The sequence below is a fragment of the Globicephala melas genome, chromosome 15 (assembly GCF_963455315.2).
Source record: "Globicephala melas chromosome 15, mGloMel1.2, whole genome shotgun sequence".
In the NCBI taxonomy this organism is placed as follows: domain Eukaryota; kingdom Metazoa; phylum Chordata; class Mammalia; order Artiodactyla; family Delphinidae; genus Globicephala; species Globicephala melas.
The window spans coordinates 69,360,724-69,382,727 of NC_083328.1; the positions used below are offsets into that span (position 1 = coordinate 69,360,724).

General features: G+C 44.9%; 1 protein-coding gene across 16 annotated transcripts in view; it reads right to left on the reverse strand.

Annotated features, from left to right (window-relative positions):
- Positions 1-22,004, reverse strand: part of PTPRT (protein tyrosine phosphatase receptor type T) — a 1,174,296-nt gene that overhangs the window by 590,994 nt on the left and 561,298 nt on the right. For all 16 annotated transcript variants that reach the window (XM_060285697.1, XM_060285704.1, XM_060285700.1 and 13 more), the window contains exon 7: positions 2,214-2,507. In XM_060285697.1, the coding sequence (XP_060141680.1) occupies positions 2,214-2,507 (294 nt within the window). The remainder of the gene's footprint in view (positions 1-2,213; positions 2,508-22,004) is intronic.

Below are 22,004 nucleotides of genomic sequence, written 5' to 3' on the forward strand. Positions count from 1 at the left end.
TAATAACACATCCTTATGTCTTTTTAAAGTAGTAAGTTTTATAATCAAGTTTCAATGAGGAATTTTACCAAAGGCCTGTTTTTGAAACTAATCAAGAAAATGGCATCTCCGTTCACCGTGGTGGTTCAATAACATTCAAAGGAATATTCCCAAGCAAAGGAAATACTCACTAACTCTGGGTTACATGCTACCAAGACGCACTTCTGAGATATTTAAGAATGGTTACACTCAATTCTGCTACAACGCTTACTTTGAAAATGCAAATGTCTTCCAACATGATTGCTATATTAGGGAACAATGTGAGGACAGCGTGAATTTCACATTTGCTATGTGAGATTTTGTACACAGAAACGCTAGTGAAGCAGAAAACCGCACCCAGCTGGACAGAGTCACATAGGAACACACAAGACGCACCCACCTCAAACATCCACCTGCTTCCTTCGTTCACTGTGTGCGTTACAAGCTTACTGCCACTTTCAGACAGCCCTCCTCCACCACTGCACAGTAGCTCATGGGCTGCAGCCTTCCTGATACCCACTTCCACAGGCAAACTCCAGGACGTTTCACGGTAACACCCCATTTGTATTACAGTATTTATGCATATCTTAGCCATTAACACGTGTACAATTGTGCTGCCATTTTTGCTAGTTCCTCTCTTTTTGGTGTGTCACTGATGAGTGCTGTACCCCAGCCCCATTTTCCCCCATAAGCCCAGTGGTTTTTACTGCATAACTTTGAATAGTGCAACGATTTTTAGGCACACGTATGTTGCATTATAGCAGAACTGACTGTGTTTTACTTTTTTGTTCCATGGAAGTCACTGTGCTGATGGGTCCTTCTCTCCCCACCCAGAAGTCATCAAGGATTCCTTTTCCCTCAGAAGTCAATGGCTCATGTTGCCACTTCCCTGGTCCCCCACTGGAGCACCCCCAGCTCTATACACCCCATGATCAAGGGCATTCGAGTCAGGGAACCTGAGGGCAAATCCTGAGTGTGCTGTTGGCCAATTCTATGACTTTGGATAAAACTTTAAAAAATACTGAGTCTCTATTCTTTCATTTATATTGAGATAAAAGTACTTACATCAAATGGTTACTTAGGAAAAATGAGATAAAATAAATAATGTGATTTGCAGCAAAAAACAAACCCATAAAACACTGAGTCCTTTTAATTTCTTGAGTTGCATTTGAAGCCAGAACATCTCAGGGGTACAGTCAGGGGTATAATCCCAGACAACACCCCTTGTTAGAAACACCACAGAAGCCTAGAGCTCTTGCGGATAGATACAAAGAACGCTCCCATACACAGCCCTAGTCGGCAAACTCTTTAGCAGCATCCGGAAACCTCAGAGAAACCGTTGGAGCCTGGCTGGAGGGAACACTGACCAGGAGCCTGTAGGGAAGTAGAATCCAAAGGACCCTTGGACAGAGAGTCTCAGCCCAGACTCCTAAGTAGGTGCCAGAAACCCCCAAGGGACACAGAGGTGGGCGGCTCTCAGGAACTAAGGCATTTCCAGAATCCACTGAGAGACGCTTTCAGAGCCAGGAGGCACTCAAGATGCAGCTGGCACCAGGAGCCCCTCAGAGACAGAACCAGAACCAGGAGCCCTCGGGGACACTGTCAAAACCAAGAGCTCATTAGGGTCACAGGCCCAGCCCAGAGATCCTCAGGGCCAAAAATAAAACCAGGAACACCTGACGTATGCAACAAGAATCAGAACCACTCAGAGACATAGACCAACTGAAGCCTCAGGTCACAAGGTCAGAGCCACGAGCCCCCAGAGATACAACCAGAGCCTGGAACCTTCAGAGACACAGCCAGGAGCTCTCAGAGAAGCAGGCCCAGGAGCCCTCAAAGAAACAAGGCCAGGAGCCCTGAGAGACACTGTCAGCACTAGGAAGGCTCAGACACGCCAGTGGCACCAGAAGCCCTTGGAGAGAGGGAACCAGTGTCCCGGGAAACACTGTCAGGACCAGGAACCTCTCCATGACACAGCTAGAGTCAGGTGCTTCCTAGACTCCCAGTCAAAGCCAGGAGGCCCCCAGAGATGCCTGGGCCCCCAGAGATGTGATTAAAAAACAAACTCTGGTGTTTGTTTTTTAATCACAACAGGAAGCACACTCATACCAAAGTGGAGGAATGACTGTCACAGGAGCAATCACTCGCAGCAACTGCCCAACCTCTCAAAACGGAGTCAGGAAGAAGAGTCCTACCTGCACACTTGGTTCTGGTGGTGAGGGGAGGCCCTGGTGGTCCCGTGCCCCCTTCCCCTGGTCGCGTGAGCAGTACCCGGATCTCATACTCCACATCGGGGTCCAGGTGCCACAGCTTATAGTTGGGAGAGTCGACGATGTGGGTCTCTGCCCAGGTGCCGGTGGTGGTGCGGTACTCCACCTCCTTCAGGATGATGGGGCCGTCTCCAATGATGGAGTTGGCATTCGGCTTGATCCACAGGTATGTGGCCCCCACGGCCAGCAGCTCTGGGGGGGCGATGGGTGTGGGAGGCTCTGAAAGACAGGAATCAGCAAAGGATGTCAGACCCAAATGGTTTATAGAGCAGACTCCAAACATGTGAGGACGAAGGACAGAATTCCGGACAGCCATAGAAAACAGCCCAAATCCCTTTCTCCACCCATTCACGTCCTACTTGAATTAAATCATTGTATTTAATACCTGAATCAGCATTTCTTAAGTAACTATATTCAACACCTCCTGTATCTCCTTCATTTAAAGAAAGGAAACAATGATGGCCATTGTGAGGAAAAGATTTTTCTTGAACACGGCAAAGATGCCTGGGGCAATAGTCTCTTTTCTATCCTCAAATGAGAACCTGCCTTTACTAAAGCGGAGTTTGGTTCAAAACCCAGGAGAGGCAGGAGTTTACAAACATTTCTTTTATAGGGACACGTAGATTGTTAGTGGATGTTCTTCCAAATAGTGATAGGGGCCTAAGTAGCAAAGGGATGATGGCATAGCAGGAATTCAGCTTCTTCCTCAACCCTAGCGATCTCCTCCATCAGAGAGAGGGGCACTGGCCACAGTGACCCCAGTGGGAATCAAGGGTCAAGGGAAAAGTCATGCTGAGTAATCTTGGATCTCCTATGTGTTGCCATCTCTCTTCCATTAAGTTCTGTAACCTCAGCTAAACAGACCAGAATTGCAGCAAAGCATGAATGGTGGCCTCTTTCCGGCAATTTTTAGCTCACTGGCAAATTATCATTTACTTTATCCTCGTTTACCAGAAAATCTCATCTGCAACACTTTGTGTAATACTTGGGACATTATCACCTCCGTTTTAATGAATTAAAAAACAGAACCCAAGCGATCAGTTCACCTAACCAAGACAGTGGAGCAGGTAAGGCAGGATGGGACCCACATCTGATGCCTTTCAAGACCAGCTCTCCCTTTGGAAAGCTGTTTGCCTCTCGATACCCATTTTCTACAGATCAATGTGGATATATTTATTTTTATTTGTAGCAAAAAATGGCAGTGGGACAACAATAAAGAAGTGAGAAGAAAGAGAAGACAGGCCCCCTTCCCTACCACCCAATATAATCACCATTTTTATTTCTCCATGTTCCATTCCAATTTCTATGCGTATAAACCATATTTTTGTGGCTACAGTAACACACAGACCCAATGTAGATTTTCTTTCCTTCCCTCACTTATTAGATCCAAAGGACTTTGTTTACATACTATGTGGATTTTACCATCGCTGTCTTTAATAGCGACAGAACGATCCATCAGATAATTACACTAATTATTCTCTGATTGTTGGGCACATGAGTTGTTTGCTGCAATGAACATCTCTGTGCAAACGATTCCAGTCCATCTCGTCTCATATATTCTTAGGACCAACTTCCAGGAAGGGATTATCTATCAAAGGGTATGAACAAGTTATTGATTCTTGGAGTAGAACTAGGAAGTGAAGGGTGGGGAAGGCATTTGGGGGTGGAGTACAACTTAGCTGTGCTCAAGAACTTTTGGAGAGCCTCTGAGCTATTCAGGTGGCTAAGGCAGGTATGAGTTTCAGTTTGGAACTCAGGTGAGAGCTCTGGGATAGATAGGGCTCATTCAGTGTTTTCTTTCTAATTAATTATCTAGCAACAAAGATTCTCCTGAAAGAGAATAATCATTATGAAGCAGAGGTGGACAATATTTTCTCAGTGTGACTCGAAGCAAATCTTCAGGGACAAGTTCAGATTGCCTCTATTATAGCCTGCCATTTGGTCAGAGAAGGAAATTAAGCAGATTAGTCAAGCTAGATGCTTTTCTTTACAAAGCCATGGAGGTTATTACTCAAGGCCTTGTTATCTCAAAGGTGTTTGCAGATTGATTTTTGGATAATTTGTTCCAGGTAGGGAAGTTGGCAGGCAGATAATTTCTGGGCTCATCCTCTGTGCATTTTAAATATATAGACCCTTTGATCACCATTATCAACTCTCCAGAGTTCCCATCAGTCTCCAATGAGGCCCCACGGGTGATATTTCATAGCTCTGTGATGACTCTGTCCAATTCCTTAGTATAATTATTCACAGACCAGCTCTGGACAGAATTAAGAGCAGCAGGCTTTAATACTTTAAGGCTTGAGCAAGTGGCTACATTAAACTCTCTTCCACTGACTTTCCACAATGGTTTCTTCTCTCCTATTTCAGGCATTAGCGGTAAACTGCTGACCACCAGAAAGAAAACAAAGCATCAATCTTTCCAAATGTTTAGTCCCTTTTCATGTATTTCTGAAGGTAGGTGCAAGTAGAGTAACCAACATTCCCTCGAGGATATAAATGTCTCCATCTCAAATGACAAACTAGTTTACATGTCCACGTGCAGGCTATCCTTCCCTCTGACCCCTCAAGAATTGCCAGGAAGTACATCCTAGTGTTTCCTGTACTTGGCACCAAGAGGCCATCAGATTATTCTTGTTTTTCCTGTTTTTAGTAACTTATAGATTTATATATGGCATTCTTTAGAAGCCACATGTACTAGTGTTCAAAGAGAAAAAAGCAGGAATGGGACACAGAATGATTTTTTTGGTAGGTACCACCTTTTTAAATAATGCACAGAAAGACCGTGTTTATCTGTATCAGTTGTCCTCTCTGAGATGAACTGTTCAGACGGACAGTGCAAGAACTCTATGAAGACATCTAATCCAACCACCAGAGTCATCAGACAGGAAACCAAGGACCAGGGAGAGCCCACGAAGCTAGAAGGAGGTGTAGGCAGCTTTGGAACTCAGGGCCCAGGTAGCACTCCCGCCCATCGTTTTCTCCTCTTGTACTTGAGATGTTTAAGCAATTAACCAGAAAGATCATTGAAGGAAGTCTGTAAGAGTAGTCTTTAACTTTGGTTGATACAAAGGACCTTATGAAAATGTGGTGAGAAGTTCCAGACTTTCCCCAGGGAAATGCACATAAGCCTACTACTACCTAGAGTTCTGTACATCATTTCAGGAATTCACGAACCCTTTCTGAAGCCCCTACATGAACCCTTGAAGAGTCTATGCTGAAAATAAAGGAAATCCACAGAGATTCTAATGACAGCCCACATGCCCCTAATAGCTGACACTTCTCTGGGACCCTGACCCTTTGTTGCAGGGACTAAAGGCTGGGATCACAATCATGTAAGGAAATGGAACTTGATGTAGGGGTCATAGACCTAGTACTTGCAGGCTCCAGGTTCCCAAGCGTTTGGGTGAAAATAAACATGCTAAGATTTCCCCAGGACAATGCCAAGTAAATGTCTAGGTTCCCATGACTATGACCCACCCAGCACATTCATAGATTCAACATCTGGACTAAAACATTTGAAGGAAAAAAACATGATTCTACCCATTTAATGTTATAACTTAGGTAGAAATCTTCCACAGAGGCTGTCTTAGTAGCTTGGGTTGCTATAACAAAACACCATAGACTGGGTGGCTTACACAACAGACATGTATTTATCACAGTTCTGGAGGCTGAGAAGTCCAAGATCAAGGTTCCAACAGATTCAGTGTCTGGTGAGGACCCTCTTCTTGGTTTGCAGACAGCTGCCTTCTTGCTGTGTCCTCACATGGTGCTGGTCTCTTCCTCTTCTTACAAGGGGATTAATTCCATAATGGGGACTCTGCACACACGACCACATCTAAACCTAATCAGCTCCCAAAGGCCCAACTCCTAACACCATCACATTGGGATTAGGGCTTCCACGTATGAATGGGCACAGGCCATGTTTTCAAATCCATCTTTCTGTGCATGAAGGGCTTTGTCTAATTGTGGGGTCTTGAGATGAACAACCTGGCAGAGAGAGACTTCCTGTGAAAGAAACCCCAACTGGTGTGTACTCTGTGCCTCTCACGTGCCAGCCGGAGTGCTGAGTGTGTGCAATTTAGTGGTGAAAAGAAATACAGGTTGTCTGTGCCCATGGACTCACGGGGTAAGGCAGCCAGTTAAAGAGGCACTGACAATAATGTGGAATGAGAGTCACGATGGGGTGACGGGAACAGTTATGAGGCCTGTGAAGCGGCCTAATCTAGTCGAGAGCTTAGGGAAGCTCTTGCAGAGAACATCTGGGCATGATCTATGGGGCCAGAAATTCACATTAAGTCTGTGAGCAAAGAGACTGTCCTAGGAATCCTGTAGTTCTGAGTTGCTTGGTGCCACCCAGAGCCAGACTGGTAGACAATTTTTTAAAACTATGTACTCCGCACACCTATTCATTCACTCGTTATATAAACATCGAGTATCTGCTTCATGTCACACTCAGTCCTAGCCACTGAGGATACAGCAATAGACGAAACAGACACAGTCCTGGTTGCCAGGGGCTCACATTCCAGCTTTCGCTCAAGGACTGAGAGAAAGAGGAATAAGGAGAGAAAGAAGTTAATTCAGAAGCTGCTGAAGAGGAGAAAATCATAGGACAAGCCAGGCCTAGGGTGATGCTTGCATCAATCAACTGATACACATACCCACAACAGAATGCTACGCAGCAAGGGAAAGGGAACAAACAACTGATGCTCACCATGGACAAATCTCAAAAGAAAATGATGTTGTGCAAAAGAAGACAAAAAAGAAGAATGCATAATGATTCCATGTATATGAAAAGTTCAAGAACAGGCAAAACTGATCTATGGCAATAAAAGCCAGAATTACAGTTGCCTGTGGGAACAGGTGCTGACTTGGATGAGGCATAAGAGAACTTTCTGGGGTGTTAAAACGTACTCCACATTGATTTGCGTGATTAAATAGTAACAACCAGAACCGTGTTAACGCTGGTGGGGTGATTTCCTGGAAGGAGGCATAAGAAAACTTTCTGGGGTGATAAAAATGTCCTTATCTTGACTAGAACTGTGTAAGACTCATCAAACTGTACACTTAAAATATAGGTATTTCGCTGTATGTAAATGATACCTAAAAAAAAGTCTAAGAAGAACAAACAAAAATATGGCTTGCCTGTAACCCAGCAGGTGGGTTTGAATTAAGAAGAAGGCGACAAAATCTTACTTGGAACTGAACCCCAGAGTATTTGGAGGGAATGAGCCTTTAATCCCGTATCATTTCTGTCCACACAATTCCATCAGCATCATCAGATGCTTGATTCCCGTGAGCTTTCTTAACAAGAGGTTGTTCAGGCACACATCAGTTCTCATTCATGAGTCTTTTCACATATGAAACGACCAAGCCCTCTCTTTACCTGGTCCCACACCATCAGCTGTGTGGAGCCAGGAGGAAGTGTTTGACATCCGATGGCCCTCTCTGCTGACAAAGGTTGGAACCAAATCAAGAAGGAGGGAGCCTGGTTTTCAGGGAGATGAGATCTGAGTTGGGAGATGGCTCTGGCCCCCTCTAGCCAGGAATAAAAGCACTCTGAGGACAAGAACCCCATGGACCATCATCCCTGAGGCCTGGGCAGCAACTGACCCCGACCGGTCAAGCCTCTCCTTGAACATGTAGGTGGCGAAGGGACCCCTTAGTGCAATTCTCCTTCATCCTCAGCAACCTCCAGACCAATTCTGTCTTTCTCTTTCCTGCTGTGAGCACGTATAACAGTTTGACTCCCCGGAAATTCCTACAGAGAGCAACAGGGCTTCCAATAGCTGGAGAGCAAGCTTTGCGATTATGTATTGTCTGCTCCAGACAGAAATCAAATATTTTGAGAAAAACTGAATGTTAGTAAGATGTGAAGTGAGCCCTGAGACATGTTTAAGGTGAATACAGCCTGGCCTCTGACACTGTCTATCACCCTGTGCCTCCCACTTGATCACCTTTCCAACCGCATTGCACTTACTGACCCACAAGAGTCCATGGGAACACTCCACCCTACCCCGCCTGCCAACATACCACACACACCCACAGGCTATTTTATCATTCCCACATCCGCACTTTTGCACACATTTTCTGCCAACGGGAACATCGTTCCTTTTGCTTTGAACCAAACCACGCCCATTTTTCTTTTCAATTCTGCTGCATAGAGCACAAGGCTAGGCACAGAGTAGGTATTTCAAAAGCACCATGATGATTAGATTTTCTACCCATTGGCATGCAATACTTTCATAAAATAAGGCATTGACGATCAAAGAGGAGAAGGGAATCTAGCTTGGGGCCGGGGTCTGCCTTTCTTTGTCTTTCACCACTAGTCAGCTGTGTGACCCTGGACATACCACCCAGTCTTAGTGGTTCTCAGTATTTTCATCTTTAGAATTAAAGGTGGTTCAAATTACAAAAGTATCTGAATTTTCTGCCAAGGACCATAGGGATTCTACGTGGCTATGTTTACTGACTCTACCCTGGCTGTGCTGTCAGGAGGAGACTCCACTGTCTCAGTCATCTCTGGCCCATGAGGTCCCCGAGCAGAAGACATAATAAGGAGATACAGCACCCAATCCAGCAGTCTGTGCCAACTAGAATTAGTCTTTGTGTCCTAGCCTAACATATGGCCAAGGTTCAAGAAATATTTAATGTCTCATTTTATTGGACAGAGAAAATACTGGACAAGTTTTCCCAAAATAAGAGGTCGAGGTGGCAAGGAAGGGGTGAAAAAGAGAAAGGAGAGTGGCAGAGAGAATAGTGGATGGACATCCAAGCTGGGAACTGGATGTATTTGGGAGAAGGCATCAAACAACTGGAACAGAACAATAATCAAAGACATAGCTAAAAAACAATTATTTGAACTAAATGAAGGTCTGAGTTGATGGACGAGAAAGACCACAGTGGGTTGCAGGAAAAATCAATGACAAGACTCAAACTTAAGCACATACTGGCAATACTTTGAAATAGCAGACTAAAGAAAAATTCCCACAGCATCTAGACAAAAACAGGTCTCCAGCAAAACAAAACAAAAAGACTGAAAAATCAGTTTCCAGAGTTCATCATTTCAATTTGAAACACTGGGATATAACAGTGAAGGTGATAACAGTAATAAGCATCACAAACGACAGCAGCAGCAGTTAACGAGTTCTGCACACTTTTGATGTACCTGTCACTGTTCTTAGCGCCTTAAAATATTAACTCATTTAACCTTCACAGCAACTCTATGGGTAGCCAATACTATGATTCACGCTTTTCTGAACAGAAGAAAGAGATGCAGAATAAGTAATTTGCCCAATGCCAGACGACTAGTAATTTAAAGAACCAGGCTTAAGGCCAAGGAAGCCTTACTTGGGGGCTCTGCATTCCCAACCACAAAAGTATAACACACACACAAGGTTTTAAGAGGATGTTTCATGTCCCAAGAATTTTATAGCCAGCTAAGTTGTGGTGCATTAGGAAAGCCAGTAGATAGACAATCTCAGATTCTGAAAAATGCAGAAGACATATTATCTACACACCCTTCCTTGGAGAAAAATTACTTGAAAATAGACCCTAGTCCACACTGGGGTGAGTCGAAATCATTACCTCTAGGATGGGGGAACTGGGATAGCAAAAGGACAGGTCCTGTGGGATAATTACTACCACAGGATTCTTCTTTCTCAGGAAAGAGTCTAGAAGAGAATCACTGCCTCATGCCAGACCAAATGGGAGACAAAACCCAAACTTAAAAAAAAAAAGACAGAAATCCCAAAGGCATTTAGATTGTGCTTAAAAGCAAGCAACTTCACTATGAATGGTGAACGCTTGCTTTGGCAATAATTCTGAAAATGGACACAAAAAATTTCTCTGGATAATTTCTCCCTTAGACAAGACTCTCCAAAGGTACAGAAGTCCAATATTAACTAAATTAAAATGAACCCAAAAAATCCCACCTACCTATGCCTCTTAAAATGCCTAGCCATAAACAGACCAAATATTGGTGTTTTCCTTAGGGTTGTGAGGAAATGAGTACTGTTTTCTTTTTTGTGTGTTTCTACAAATGTCCTCTAATAAACCTGAACTGGGTGTTTATTCCAAAGACAAGCATTTTACTTTTTTTGGGGGGGGAGGGGTGGTTAAAAATGTTTATTATGATAAAATATGTATGACATAAAATATGTCATTTTAATCATTTTCAGTGTACAATTCAGTGTATTAATTATATTCGCACTGTTGTGCAACCATCACTGCTCTGTGTTTCCAAATCTTTTCCATCACCCCAAAAAGAAACTATAAACATAAGACAACATCTCCCATCCCCCTCTTCTCCCAGCCACTGGGAACCTCTACTCTACTTTCTGTCTCTAGGAATTTGCCCACCTAGGTATTTCATATAAATAGAATCATACAAAATTTGTCTTTTCATCACTGCCTTATTTCACATAGCATATTTTCAAGTTCATCCATATTGTAGCATATATCACAAACGTATTCCTTTTCATGGGTGAATAATATCCCATTGTATGTATAGATGACATTTTGTTTATGCATTCATTTGTTGATACACACTTGAGTTGTTTCTACATTTTGGCTACTGAGAATAATGGTACAACGAACACAGGAGTCAAATGGACTTTTTTTTTCTTTTCTTTTTGTGGACATATGTTTTTCTTTCTCTAGAAGTGAATTGCTGGGGCATAGGGAAGGTGTACATGTACCTGTTTTTTTTTTTTTAATAGATCTTTATTGGAGTATAATTGCTTCACAATACTGTGTTAGTTTCTGTTGCACAACAAAGCAAATCAGCCATATGCATACACATGTCCCCATATCCCCTCCCTCTTGAGCCTCCCTCCCACCCTCCCTATCCCACCCCTCTAGGTCATCACAAAGCACCGAGCTGATCTCCCTGTGCTATGCGGCTGCTTCCCACCAGCCAACCGTTTTACACTCGGTAGTGTATATATGTTGATGCTACTCTCACTTTGCCCCAGCTTCACCCTCCCACCCCTTGTCCTCAAGTCTATTTTCTATGTGTACCTCTTTATTCCTGTCCTGCCCCTAGGTTCTTCAGATCTTTTTTTGTTTTTAGATTCCATATATATGTGTTAGCATATGGTATTTATTTTTCTTTCTCTGACTTACTTCACTCTGTATGACAGTCTCTAGGTCCATCCACCTCACTACAAATAACTCAGTTTTGTTTCTTTTTATGGCTGAGTAATGTTCCATTGTATATATGTGCCACACCTTCTTTATCCATTCATCTGTCGATGGACACTAAGGTTGCTTCCATGTCCTGGCTATTGTAAATAGAGCTGCAATGAACATTGTGGTATATGACTCTTTTTGAATTATGGTTTTCTCAGGGTATATGCCCAGTAGTGGGATTACTGGGTCACACAGTAGTTATATTTTTAGTTTTTTAAGGAACCTCCATACTGTTCTCCATAGTGGCTGTATCAATTTACATTCCCACCAACAGTGCAAGAGGGATCCCTTTTCTCCACACCTTCTCCAGCATTTATTGTTTGTAGATTTTTTGATGATGGCCATTCTGACTGGTGTGAGGTGACACCTCATTGTAGTTTTGATCTGCATTTCTCTAATGATTAGTGATGTTGAGCATCTTTTCATGTGCCTCTTGGGTATCTGTATGTCTTTCCTTGGTGAAATGCCTATTTAGGTCTTCCACCCATTTTTTAACTACATTGTTTTTTTGATATTGAGATCCATGAGCTGTTTGTATATTTTGGAGATTAATCTTTTGTCTGTCGTTTCATTTGCAAATATTTTCTCCCATTCTCCCATTCTTTTTGACTTGTTTATGGTTTCCTTTGCTGTGCAAAAGCTTTTAAGTTTAATTAAGTCCTATTTGTTTATTTTTGTTTTTATTTCCGTTACTCTAGGAGGTGGGTCAAAAAAGATCTTGCTATGGTTTATACCTAAGAGTGTTTATCCTATGTTTTCCTCTAAGAGTTTGATAGTGTCTGACCTTACATTTAGGTCATTAATCCATTTGGAGTTTACTTTTGTGTATGGTGTTAGGGAGTGATCTAATTTCATTCTTTTACATGTAGCTGTCTAGTTTTCCCAGCACCACTTATTGAAGAGGCTGTCTTTTCTCCAAGACAAGCATTTTAAATAAGTAAAGTGTTCTTATATGTTGAGCTTTTCTAACCGGGTGGGACCTCTGTCGGGGTTCTATGCCCTCCACCACTAGGAGTATTTAACAGTCAACCTCCCCTCTCACCTGCCCAGGTAGCAGGTACCAGGTACCAGAAATCAAGAACCAGAACCGTGTCCATCTGCCAAGCCAACTCCCCACCCATTGCTCCTAACAAGGAGAGACCCTGGCCGCTTCTGGCACTGCTCAGAGGTCTCCACCATAAGTTGAGACTTGATTTCCGAATGGTCCTCTCATCATAGCAACTATTATTTTATAGTACTTTACCTGCTTCTTCGTCACCTTTCTTCCTCCGGTGACCCCACAAAGCAGACATTTTACAGGTGAGGAGACCACAAGGCTCAGCTACGTTAGGCAGCCTGCCTAATCTCACACAGTGAGTGAGCAGAGCTGCGTTCAAACCCAGGCCTTCTCAAAGTCTGCACTCTTTCCTCAACGCTGCACAGACCCTCTTCGTGCTGCAAGTATTGATACGAAAAGCGTGCTTCTATGTCAGCTCCCCAGCCTGTCAATTCAACAGAATGAAAGTGCTCACTAAGGACTAGCTGCGTGCCAGGCACTCTGCTAAGGACTTTACCTGCATCATCTCATTCAATCTTCTGGCAGGGGTTATTATCAATCCCATTTAAAAAACATTAATTGTAAAAATCCTGAAGCTTAAGGAGGCTAATGGCTCACAATTACAAGGCTAGTAAGAAGAGGAACCAGGATTCAAACTTAGGAAGATCCCAGAGCAGCGCTCATAACCACTACATGATACCATCTCCTGCTACTAGGATCCCCACAGCTGAGGAAGATGAAGTGATTTATCTTTCAAGGCCACAGAGAAGTGGTTTTGGTGAGAAGGAGAAGCCAGAGCCGGTAACTAGTCAGTACTCTGTTAACCCAGCAGCAGCATGAGTCAACTGTCAGGGAACCACAGATGTGGAAGATACACGGGAAGTCATCGAGCGCTCCCCGCCGGATGCAGAAGTCCCTAACATTAGCTATGACTAGTTGTCCACACAATTGGTGAAGAGTTTTAACGGTGAGATAGTACTTTGAAACACATACCAGAGGTCTTCCTCCATCTGCTGTCCACCAGGGTGTCATACAGGCCTCCAAGAGTGGGCCTCTCCCTACCTTTCCAGGTTCCATGGTTACTAAGCTCCCCTGAACCCACAGCTTTACGCACAAGTGACGCAGAGGTAGCAGGAGGTGCTTTTGTGCTGGTCTCTCTGCTGGAACGCTCTTCCCCTTCTTCAGGTGACTCACCTTTTCTTGTCTGTCAAGAGTGAGCTCTCATTTTTTTTTTTTAATGAACTTACATACAACACAGAAATAGACCCACAGACGTAGAAAATGAACTTAGAGTTACCAAAGCAGAAAAGGGGAGGGGGGAAAAATTAAGAGTTTGGGATTAACACATACACACTACTATATATAAAATAGATAACCAACAAGGACCTATGCACAGGGAACTATACTCAATATTTTGCAACAACCTATAAGGGAAAAGAATCTGAAAAAGAAAAAAAAAAACATATAGAGAGGTAGATATCTGAATCACTTTGCTGTACACCTGAAACTAACACACCATTGTAAATCAACTATACTTCAATAAAAAAATAAAATGAAAAAACATGCTGGTTCTAAAGTTAAAAAAAATAAGAAGTAAGTTGACTTCTGTGGGGGGAAAAAAAAAAGCGTGAGCTCTCCTCTGGGATGCCCTCCTAGCTGTGTTCTCTGTGCTCCAGCGTGTCTTAGCCCAGGGTCCTAAGAAGCAGAGCTTGAGACGAAGATTCTGTGCAGTGACTGACTGGAGGAGAGTTCTCAGAAGAAGGCAGACTATGGAAGCAAGGATGCGATTTTGGCTGCAGACTAGGTCATCCTGATTCCATGGGCGTTCTGCAGCACAAAATGCACCACTTCATGGCCCCTCATTGAGGCAAGGGGGGCAGCCTTTTGTATCCCTGTGTTATTAATTGGATATGGGCTGCCCTAGGGGTGCAGGCATTGCCCCTCTGCCAAGCAGCTCCCCCGTGGCCACAGACGAGTGTCCTGATTTCCTAGGACTTCTGTAACTAGGTACCACAAACCGGGTGGCTTAAAGCAACAGACACGTATTGCCGCGCAGGTCTAGAAGTGAGAGGTCTGAAACCAAGGTGTCAGAGGGGACATGCTCCCTCCAAAGGCTCCAGGGAAGCATCTTTCCTTGCTTCTTCTGGCGCCTTGCTACCGATGTTTGATCCCGATCTTGATTCTCCTTGGCCTGGAGATGCATTACTGCAATCTCTGCCTCTGTCTTTACATGGACTTCTTCCCTGTGTGTGTCTCTACGTTCAAATTTCCCTTTTCTTATAAGGACTCTGGACGTACTGCATTAGTGCCTTCCTTCCTTTTCCTGCCTCACTTCCCATCCACTCAACCAGTGTTCCCTTCAACTTCCAAATAAACTATTTGCAAACCCTTGTCTCAGGGTGTTCTCAGTTTGGAGAAATTCAAATTAAGATATTTTGAAGGCTAGGACAGCTTACTTAACCTCTCTGTGCCTCAGTTTCATCATCTGTAAAATGGGGGCAACACTAATACCTCCCCCATGGAGGGTGCCATGAGGGTTACGTAAGGTATTGCAGTCAATACCCTTGGAAAAGTCCCAGTACATAACAAGCGCCCTGTGTTAGCTACTGTTATCTTCCTCATCCCAAGCAGCAGTCGGTGGAGCTAGTCAGCAATGGGTGGGAAACAGCTCGTGCCCCCCATAGAAAGACACGAAGATCACGTTATAGGCATTTCCCTCGCTGTGTCAGAATGAAAAGGGGCCGCAGTCCTCTCAGTGTGTACTCCTGCCAGCTCTTCCACAAGCAAATACATTTACGAGCTCAGCCTCGGTCTACTTCACACAGTCGTGCTGCAACCAATGAAGTCATTTAAAAATGCATAATTCGGCAGGGACTGAGCGCCAGGAGAAAGTTTGTGATCTGCAACGCTCTGTCTGCTCCTGGCTCCTCTTTCTCCCCCACAGCCTCGACGTTTTTGAGATGACTCTTTGCTGGGTCACTTCCCAAAATTAAGAGCGGAGTCATCGCTCTAGAAGGGCCTTTCTTCCCTCACCTGCTAATCAAGAGTCCTAAGAAAGTATGAATCAAGAGTCCATCTCCCCCAGAGAGGGGCCTAGGAGAGCCTGGGTTCCACATCTTCAGAATCAGATGCCCCTGTAGCACAGAATCTTTTTGGAGGTACTAGAGGAAGCTGGCCGGGCCCCCTTACAAATGTGGTACCATCTGTGGAGCCTCCCTCCTCAGAGGTCCTAGCATCAGCCCGGCAAGACCCCTCCTCCAGACTCCTAGGTCCCACAGCCCCACCTATTCGCTTCTGTTACCCTGACCCTAGCTGCTTCCTTTATCTCCTGGTTATTTTTGTGTCCCACATTTGCTCCAGCAATCTTCCAACACTTGTGTAATTCCCTTCAATAAAAACCGTCTGACGGACTTCCCTGGTGATCCAGTGGCCTGGCTCCACGCTCCCAATGCACGGGGCCCGGGTTCAATCCTTGGTCAGGGAACTAGATCCCACATGCCACAACTAAGAGTTTGCATGCTGCATCTAAAGTTCCCACAGGCTACAACTAAGAAGCCCGCATGCTGCAACGAAGAGCCCGTGTGCCGCAACTAAGACCCAGCACAGCCAAATTAATTAATTAATTAAAAACTCTCTGAAATATCTAGCATAGTTTGGGGTTTCCTTCCTCGACCCTGACTGATACAAGTAGATATTATAGTTACCTTCATTTTGCATATGAGGAAATGAAGGCACAGAAGTTAAGTAACTTGCCCAAGGTCATGCAGCTAGGATGTGCTGTCACTGGGATACCCAGCTGCCCTGCTCCAGTCTGTGATCCTAACTGATGCACGCAAGTGCCTCAGTGTCCTCAACACCCCAGTCAGCCAGAGAGTGAGGCAGCTAGATGGGAGCCAAGGAGAAAAGGTCTTTTTTTTTTTTTTTTTTTTTTTTTTTTTTTTGCGGTACGCGGGCCTCTTACCGTTGTGGCCTCTCCCGCTGCGGAGCACAGGCTCCGGACGCGCAGGCTCAGCGGCCATGGCTCACGGGCCCAGCCGCTCCGCGGCATGTGGGATCCTCCTGGACCGGGGTATGAACCCGTGTCCCCTGCATCGGCAGGCAGACTCTCAACCACTGAGCCACCAGGGAAGCCCGAGAAAAGGTCTTTTGTTCAACAAAAAATGTAGTAAGGGCTGATGCTGCTACCTTCTGAGGATAGTGAGTCAAAACAAGTAGCCCTCTCTACCCTGGAGGCACCAAAGAGACCGGAGAGTGAAGAAGATGCACAAATCAATGAGATGCAGAGTAAAGTGGCAAAGGCTGAACAATGGCAGGCCCTTGTGGACACACAGAGGATGGGGTGCAGAGAATGACGGCCACCAGAAGATGCCCACGTCCTCATCCCCAGAATTTTACATGGTGGAAGTGCCTTTGAGGAGGTGGGTGAGCGGGGAGAGGATCCTGGAATGGCCAGGTGGGCCTGATGTAATCGCAAGGATTTTTATACGTGAAAGAGGAAGGCAGAAGAATCAGAGTCAGAGAGAGATTGAAAGAGGCTGCACAGCTGAACATGGAGAAGGACCACAAGGCAAAGAATGCAGGCAGCCTCCAGAAACTACAAAGGCAACGGAACAAGTCTCCCTTAGAGCCACAAGAAATGCAGCCCTGCTGACCCATTTTAGCCTTCTGACCTCCTTAGCTTGAAGACAATACACGCGTGTTGTTTTAAGCGGCCAAGTTTGTGGTCGTTAGTTATGGCATCCCTAGGAAACCAACACAAGGGGGAGATCAGTTGGAGGGGGGGAGATCAGTTGGAGGAGGTGAGGGAAGGCCTCCTGGGGAAATCCAATAATGAAATCGTGAAAGGATGAGAGAGGCTAACAGGCACCTGGGGAGAAGGGAGCCTTCCCAGAGGTGAGAAGACACTGGGCCGTTCAGGAACGGCACATCCTCTGCAACAGAGAAGAAAGCCAGGGAGACAGCAGCAAGGTGATCTGAAAGGTCAACAGGGACCAGATCAGGAAGGGCCTCCTGAGGAGCCTGAGGCTTTGTAAGCAGTGGTGTGACACAGCCACATGGTCTCCAGGGACACCTCCTCTGAGTCCTCCTCTGAAGGAGAGAGACCAGAGTCGGCGGGAAGTCGTGTCCATTACCGAGGGGAGAGATGATGGAGGTCTGGACCGAGATAAGGACCATGGGGTTGGAAGGCAGAGTCAGAGGGACTAGGAGATTGGAAAGGACTTGGTCATTGAATGGATGTAAGGCGAAAGGGACGATAGGACCAGTATAAGGCTAGGATTCAGCAGGCTGGGTCACTACTGGGCATGTGCACGCCTGTGGAGCCACAGTCTCCCCTCAGCCTCCACAAAGCTCCCCCAGTCCATATAAGTGGGGGTCCATTCCACTTTCCCTGCCCAGCATCCCAGTGCACTACACCGACTTCTTCATGATAAGCCCAATACTCTTCATTCCATCCCTTTGCATTTTCATATTCATTTTTACTTATAAAGGATAGTATGGTGTATTGAAATTGCAAGATCATTGGGTCCAACAGATAGAGGCTGGCTTACAACCTCTATAATTGTATGACTGTGGGCAGGTTACATAGAATTCCTCTGAGCCTCAGTTTCTTCACGTGTAAAACCAGGGTAATGGATCATATCTCATTGGGTCCTCGCGAAGATCAAATGTAAATAAATGCCTGAAACAAGACCGGCCCTCAATAAATGTGAGTTACTCCCATCCCACTTGGCCTCCTATGCTGGTCCTCTCCCCACCCCATAGCCCTCTCCATTAATGGGCCATTGGACGCAGCTTCTCAAACCTCCTATGACCTCCACTCGGAGCATCTGAGCGCTTGGGGCATCTTGGGCTCAGGCAGCACAAACGATGAAATCATCTGCAGCTTCACGCATGAGGAAGCCATTCATCTCCCACCAGGACGGGCAACTCACATTCAACAAGCACCAGGGGTGGAAACATGGCAGCTGTCTTAACAGAACATGTCTGAGCAAAGCCGGAATAGACGAAGAGGGGGTGATGGGAGGGAGGAAAGAAATGTGAGATTCAGGACAACCTGAGTCGAGGCAGCTTCATCAGTTATTACACTGCCAGCCACAGTGAGTAAACGAAAGGGCTGGGGCTTTAGCGATATTGTTATTTTGCAAATTTCTCTCCTTGGCATATCCCTATGTGCAGGGGGCAGAGGCATAATTAGTCTCTAAGCTGCTGAAATGGCTGGAAGTGACTAGAAGTATTGACTGCTCTGAAGTGTCAGGAAAGGGTGTCCAGATGGATTCAGAGGCTTATCCATAACAGCTTGCTCAGTTTGTGGCGAGAGTTTAAGAGATGATTGGCCCCTTTATGTAAAGGAACTGAAAAATTAGCCTCTTCCAAATGCCCCCTGGCTCCCCTAGGGCTGCCTCTGCATTCTGCCACATCCAGCCTAAAGAGAGACGGAGCAGAACTTTCTCTTGGGGAAAGAACTTTGAAACAACACAATAATGCAAGGCCCCACCAACCATGGGCCACTGTCCCCATCCCCAAAGGTCACAATTCTAACTCAGCCAGGAGGGTGCTGGGCTCTGAGAACAGGATTAAGGGCTTCATGTTGGTGTCCACTGAGGGTCCCTGCAACTGGGTACTTCTGTGTCAGGTAAAGCATATAAGGGCAGGGAAGAGAGGAGACAAGGAGCGGAAGGCAAATTTCGGGCACTGTTCTAGATATTTCTAACATCTTAATCATGTACTTCTCAAATACAGGCACAGGGAATCCAAAGAAACAGAGAGCAACTTCCGAGGGATCCACAAAGTGACAGTTTTTAGACAGAACGTCTTCATAGGACAAAATTCTACTGGTAGATACAGAGCGAAATAAGCTTGAACCTTTACACACATGGGAAGGTTTCAAGGAATTACCGCCTGGAGACACATTCTTTCATAGAATACAAAAAGAAGTACTTCCAAACTCACTTTACAAGCCCAAGATAACCGCCACACGAAGAGGTTACAAGGATATCACGAAAAAGGAAACTTTCAGGCCAATCCCTCTCATAAACAGAGACAAAAGTCCTACACAAATATTAGCAAACAAAATGCAGGGAAATATTAAATGAAAACTAGATCCTCACTCCTCCACTCCACCGTGAACCCCTGGGAACCACTAATCCATTCTAAAAGTCTGACATTTCAAAAATGACAACCTCATCTTTGGGGATTGGCTTTTTTCACTTGGCATAATTCCCTGAAGCCTCATCCAGGTTGTCTACGTCCATAGTTCATGCCTTTTCATTGCTAGGTGTTCTATGGTGTGGATATACTAGAGTTTGTTTAGCCAGTCACCTGTTGAAGGACATCTGGGCCGTTTCCATTTTTTTTTTTTTTTTTTTTTTGCAGTATGCGGGCCTCTCACTGCTGTGGCCTCTCCCGTTGTGGAGCACAGGCTCTGGACGCACAGGCTCAGCGGCCATGGCTCACGGGCGCAGCCGCTCCGTGGCATGTGGGATCTTCCCGGACCGGGGCACGAACCCGCGTCCCCTGCATCGGCAGGCGGACTCTCAACCACTGCGCCACCAGGGAAGCCCCCCGTTTCCAGTTTTTAGCTCTTACAAATAAAGCTGCTATAAACAATTGTAACTGTACAGATTTCTGGAAGTTTTCCTTTCTCTGGATAAATGCCAAGAGTACAGTTCCTGGGTCATATGGAATTTGAAACTGTCAAACTGCTTTCCAGAGTGGCTATAACATTTTATACTCCCACCATCAATGTATGAGCGATCCAGTTTTTCTGCATCTTCACCAGTACTTGGTGTTATCATTTTTTTTAGCCATTCTGATATGTGTGTAGTGTTATCTCATTGTGGTTTTAATTTATACTACCCTAATGGCTGATATCTTCTCATGTGCTTATCTGCCATTAGTATATCTTCTTCAGTAAAATGTCTGGTCATAACTTTTGCCCATTTTCTAATTGGACTGTTGTCACTGATTATTGGGATTTTTTGCTGTTGAGTTTTAAGAATTCTTTATATACTCTAGATACTAGTCCTTTGTCACATAGTTGGTTTGCAGATATTTTCTCCCACTCTATAGTGTGTCTTTTCAATTTCTTCACATTAGCTTTCCCAAAGCAAAAATTTTAATTTTGATGAGATTCTATTTATCAGTTTTTTCAGCTATAAATAATCCTTTTGATGTCGTCTGTGTTAATTTTTTGCTTTTTAGTATACTCAAATCCATCAGTGTTCACAAATCAGTTCAGATTCCTGACTCTGTTCAAACATACAGTTGACAAACATACAACTTATACTTGGCTGTATATCCTGCCGTAGTAGCGGGTTTCTCGTTTCAACACAGAAATGTTGAAAAAATATGTCTGTTTTGCTTTGAAAGTTTTAGTGACACTCTTCATTTATTTTTTAGAAGTACAATATTTTTAAAATTATGTTTTCAATCAGGATGATGGATAGTTGCTTAAAAATGGGAAACAGGAAGCATATGCTCAGAACTATCAAAAAGATGTAAGAGAGAAAAATTCAGAACAACCTGGGAGGCACGGATCCAACACGGCTTCATCCTTCAGAATCCCTTCATTGAACCTGACTAGGAAGAAGCTGGGAACACCACCCCAAATTCAATTAGAGACCAGTATTAAGCAGCTGTCAATCTGGACAGTGTAAGATATCCTGAGATACTTATTTAACGTGTGACTGTTATTACTGTAGAGCTGCAAAGGCCTAAAACTCAGTATTTCTTGCACAAGAAAATCCTGAACATTTGCCAAAGATCACCACTTCTGTGGCTACGTTCAAGGACCACCCCAATGGTTGTGGGCAGTCTCTAAAATGACCCCAGTGATTTACTCCTGGAATCTACACCTCCGTGTAACCCTGCCCCTCTGAGAGTGGGCGACACCTCCTGGCTCACTTCAAACAGTGTAGCAGAAGTGACGCGCCGATGGTACTTCGGGGATTAGGTAATAAAAAGACTACCATCTTGCATGCCCTTTCCCTCTCCTCCTCTCTCCCTACTCCCTCTCTCCTTCTCTCCTGCCCTTCCTTCCCTCCTCTACCCCCTCCCTCTCTCCCCCTCTCTCTCCTTCCACTCTTTCTCCCTCTCCCCTCTCTTCTCCCCTCTCCCCTTCTCTATCCCTCCCTCCTCCCTTTTTCTCTCTCTTCTTCTTTCTCTTCTTCTCTCTCCCTTCCCCTCTCTCTCTGCCATGTTGTGAGTTATCTTACATGTTCACTCACACGTCACAAAGAAATAATATCTTCAGCCAACAGCTAATGAGTCTCTGAGGCCAACAGCCATGTAAGCGATCTTTTCACAGGATCTTCTGAGGACTGCCAACAGCCACGTGAGTGCACTTGGGATCAGATCCTCCCTTAGTCGAGCTCTAAGAGGACTGCATCGTGTGCGAGACCCCAAGCCAGAATCACCCCGTCAAGCTGTATCAGGATTCCTGACCCATGCCCGTGAGGTAAAAAAAACTTGTTGTTTTAAACCACTACATT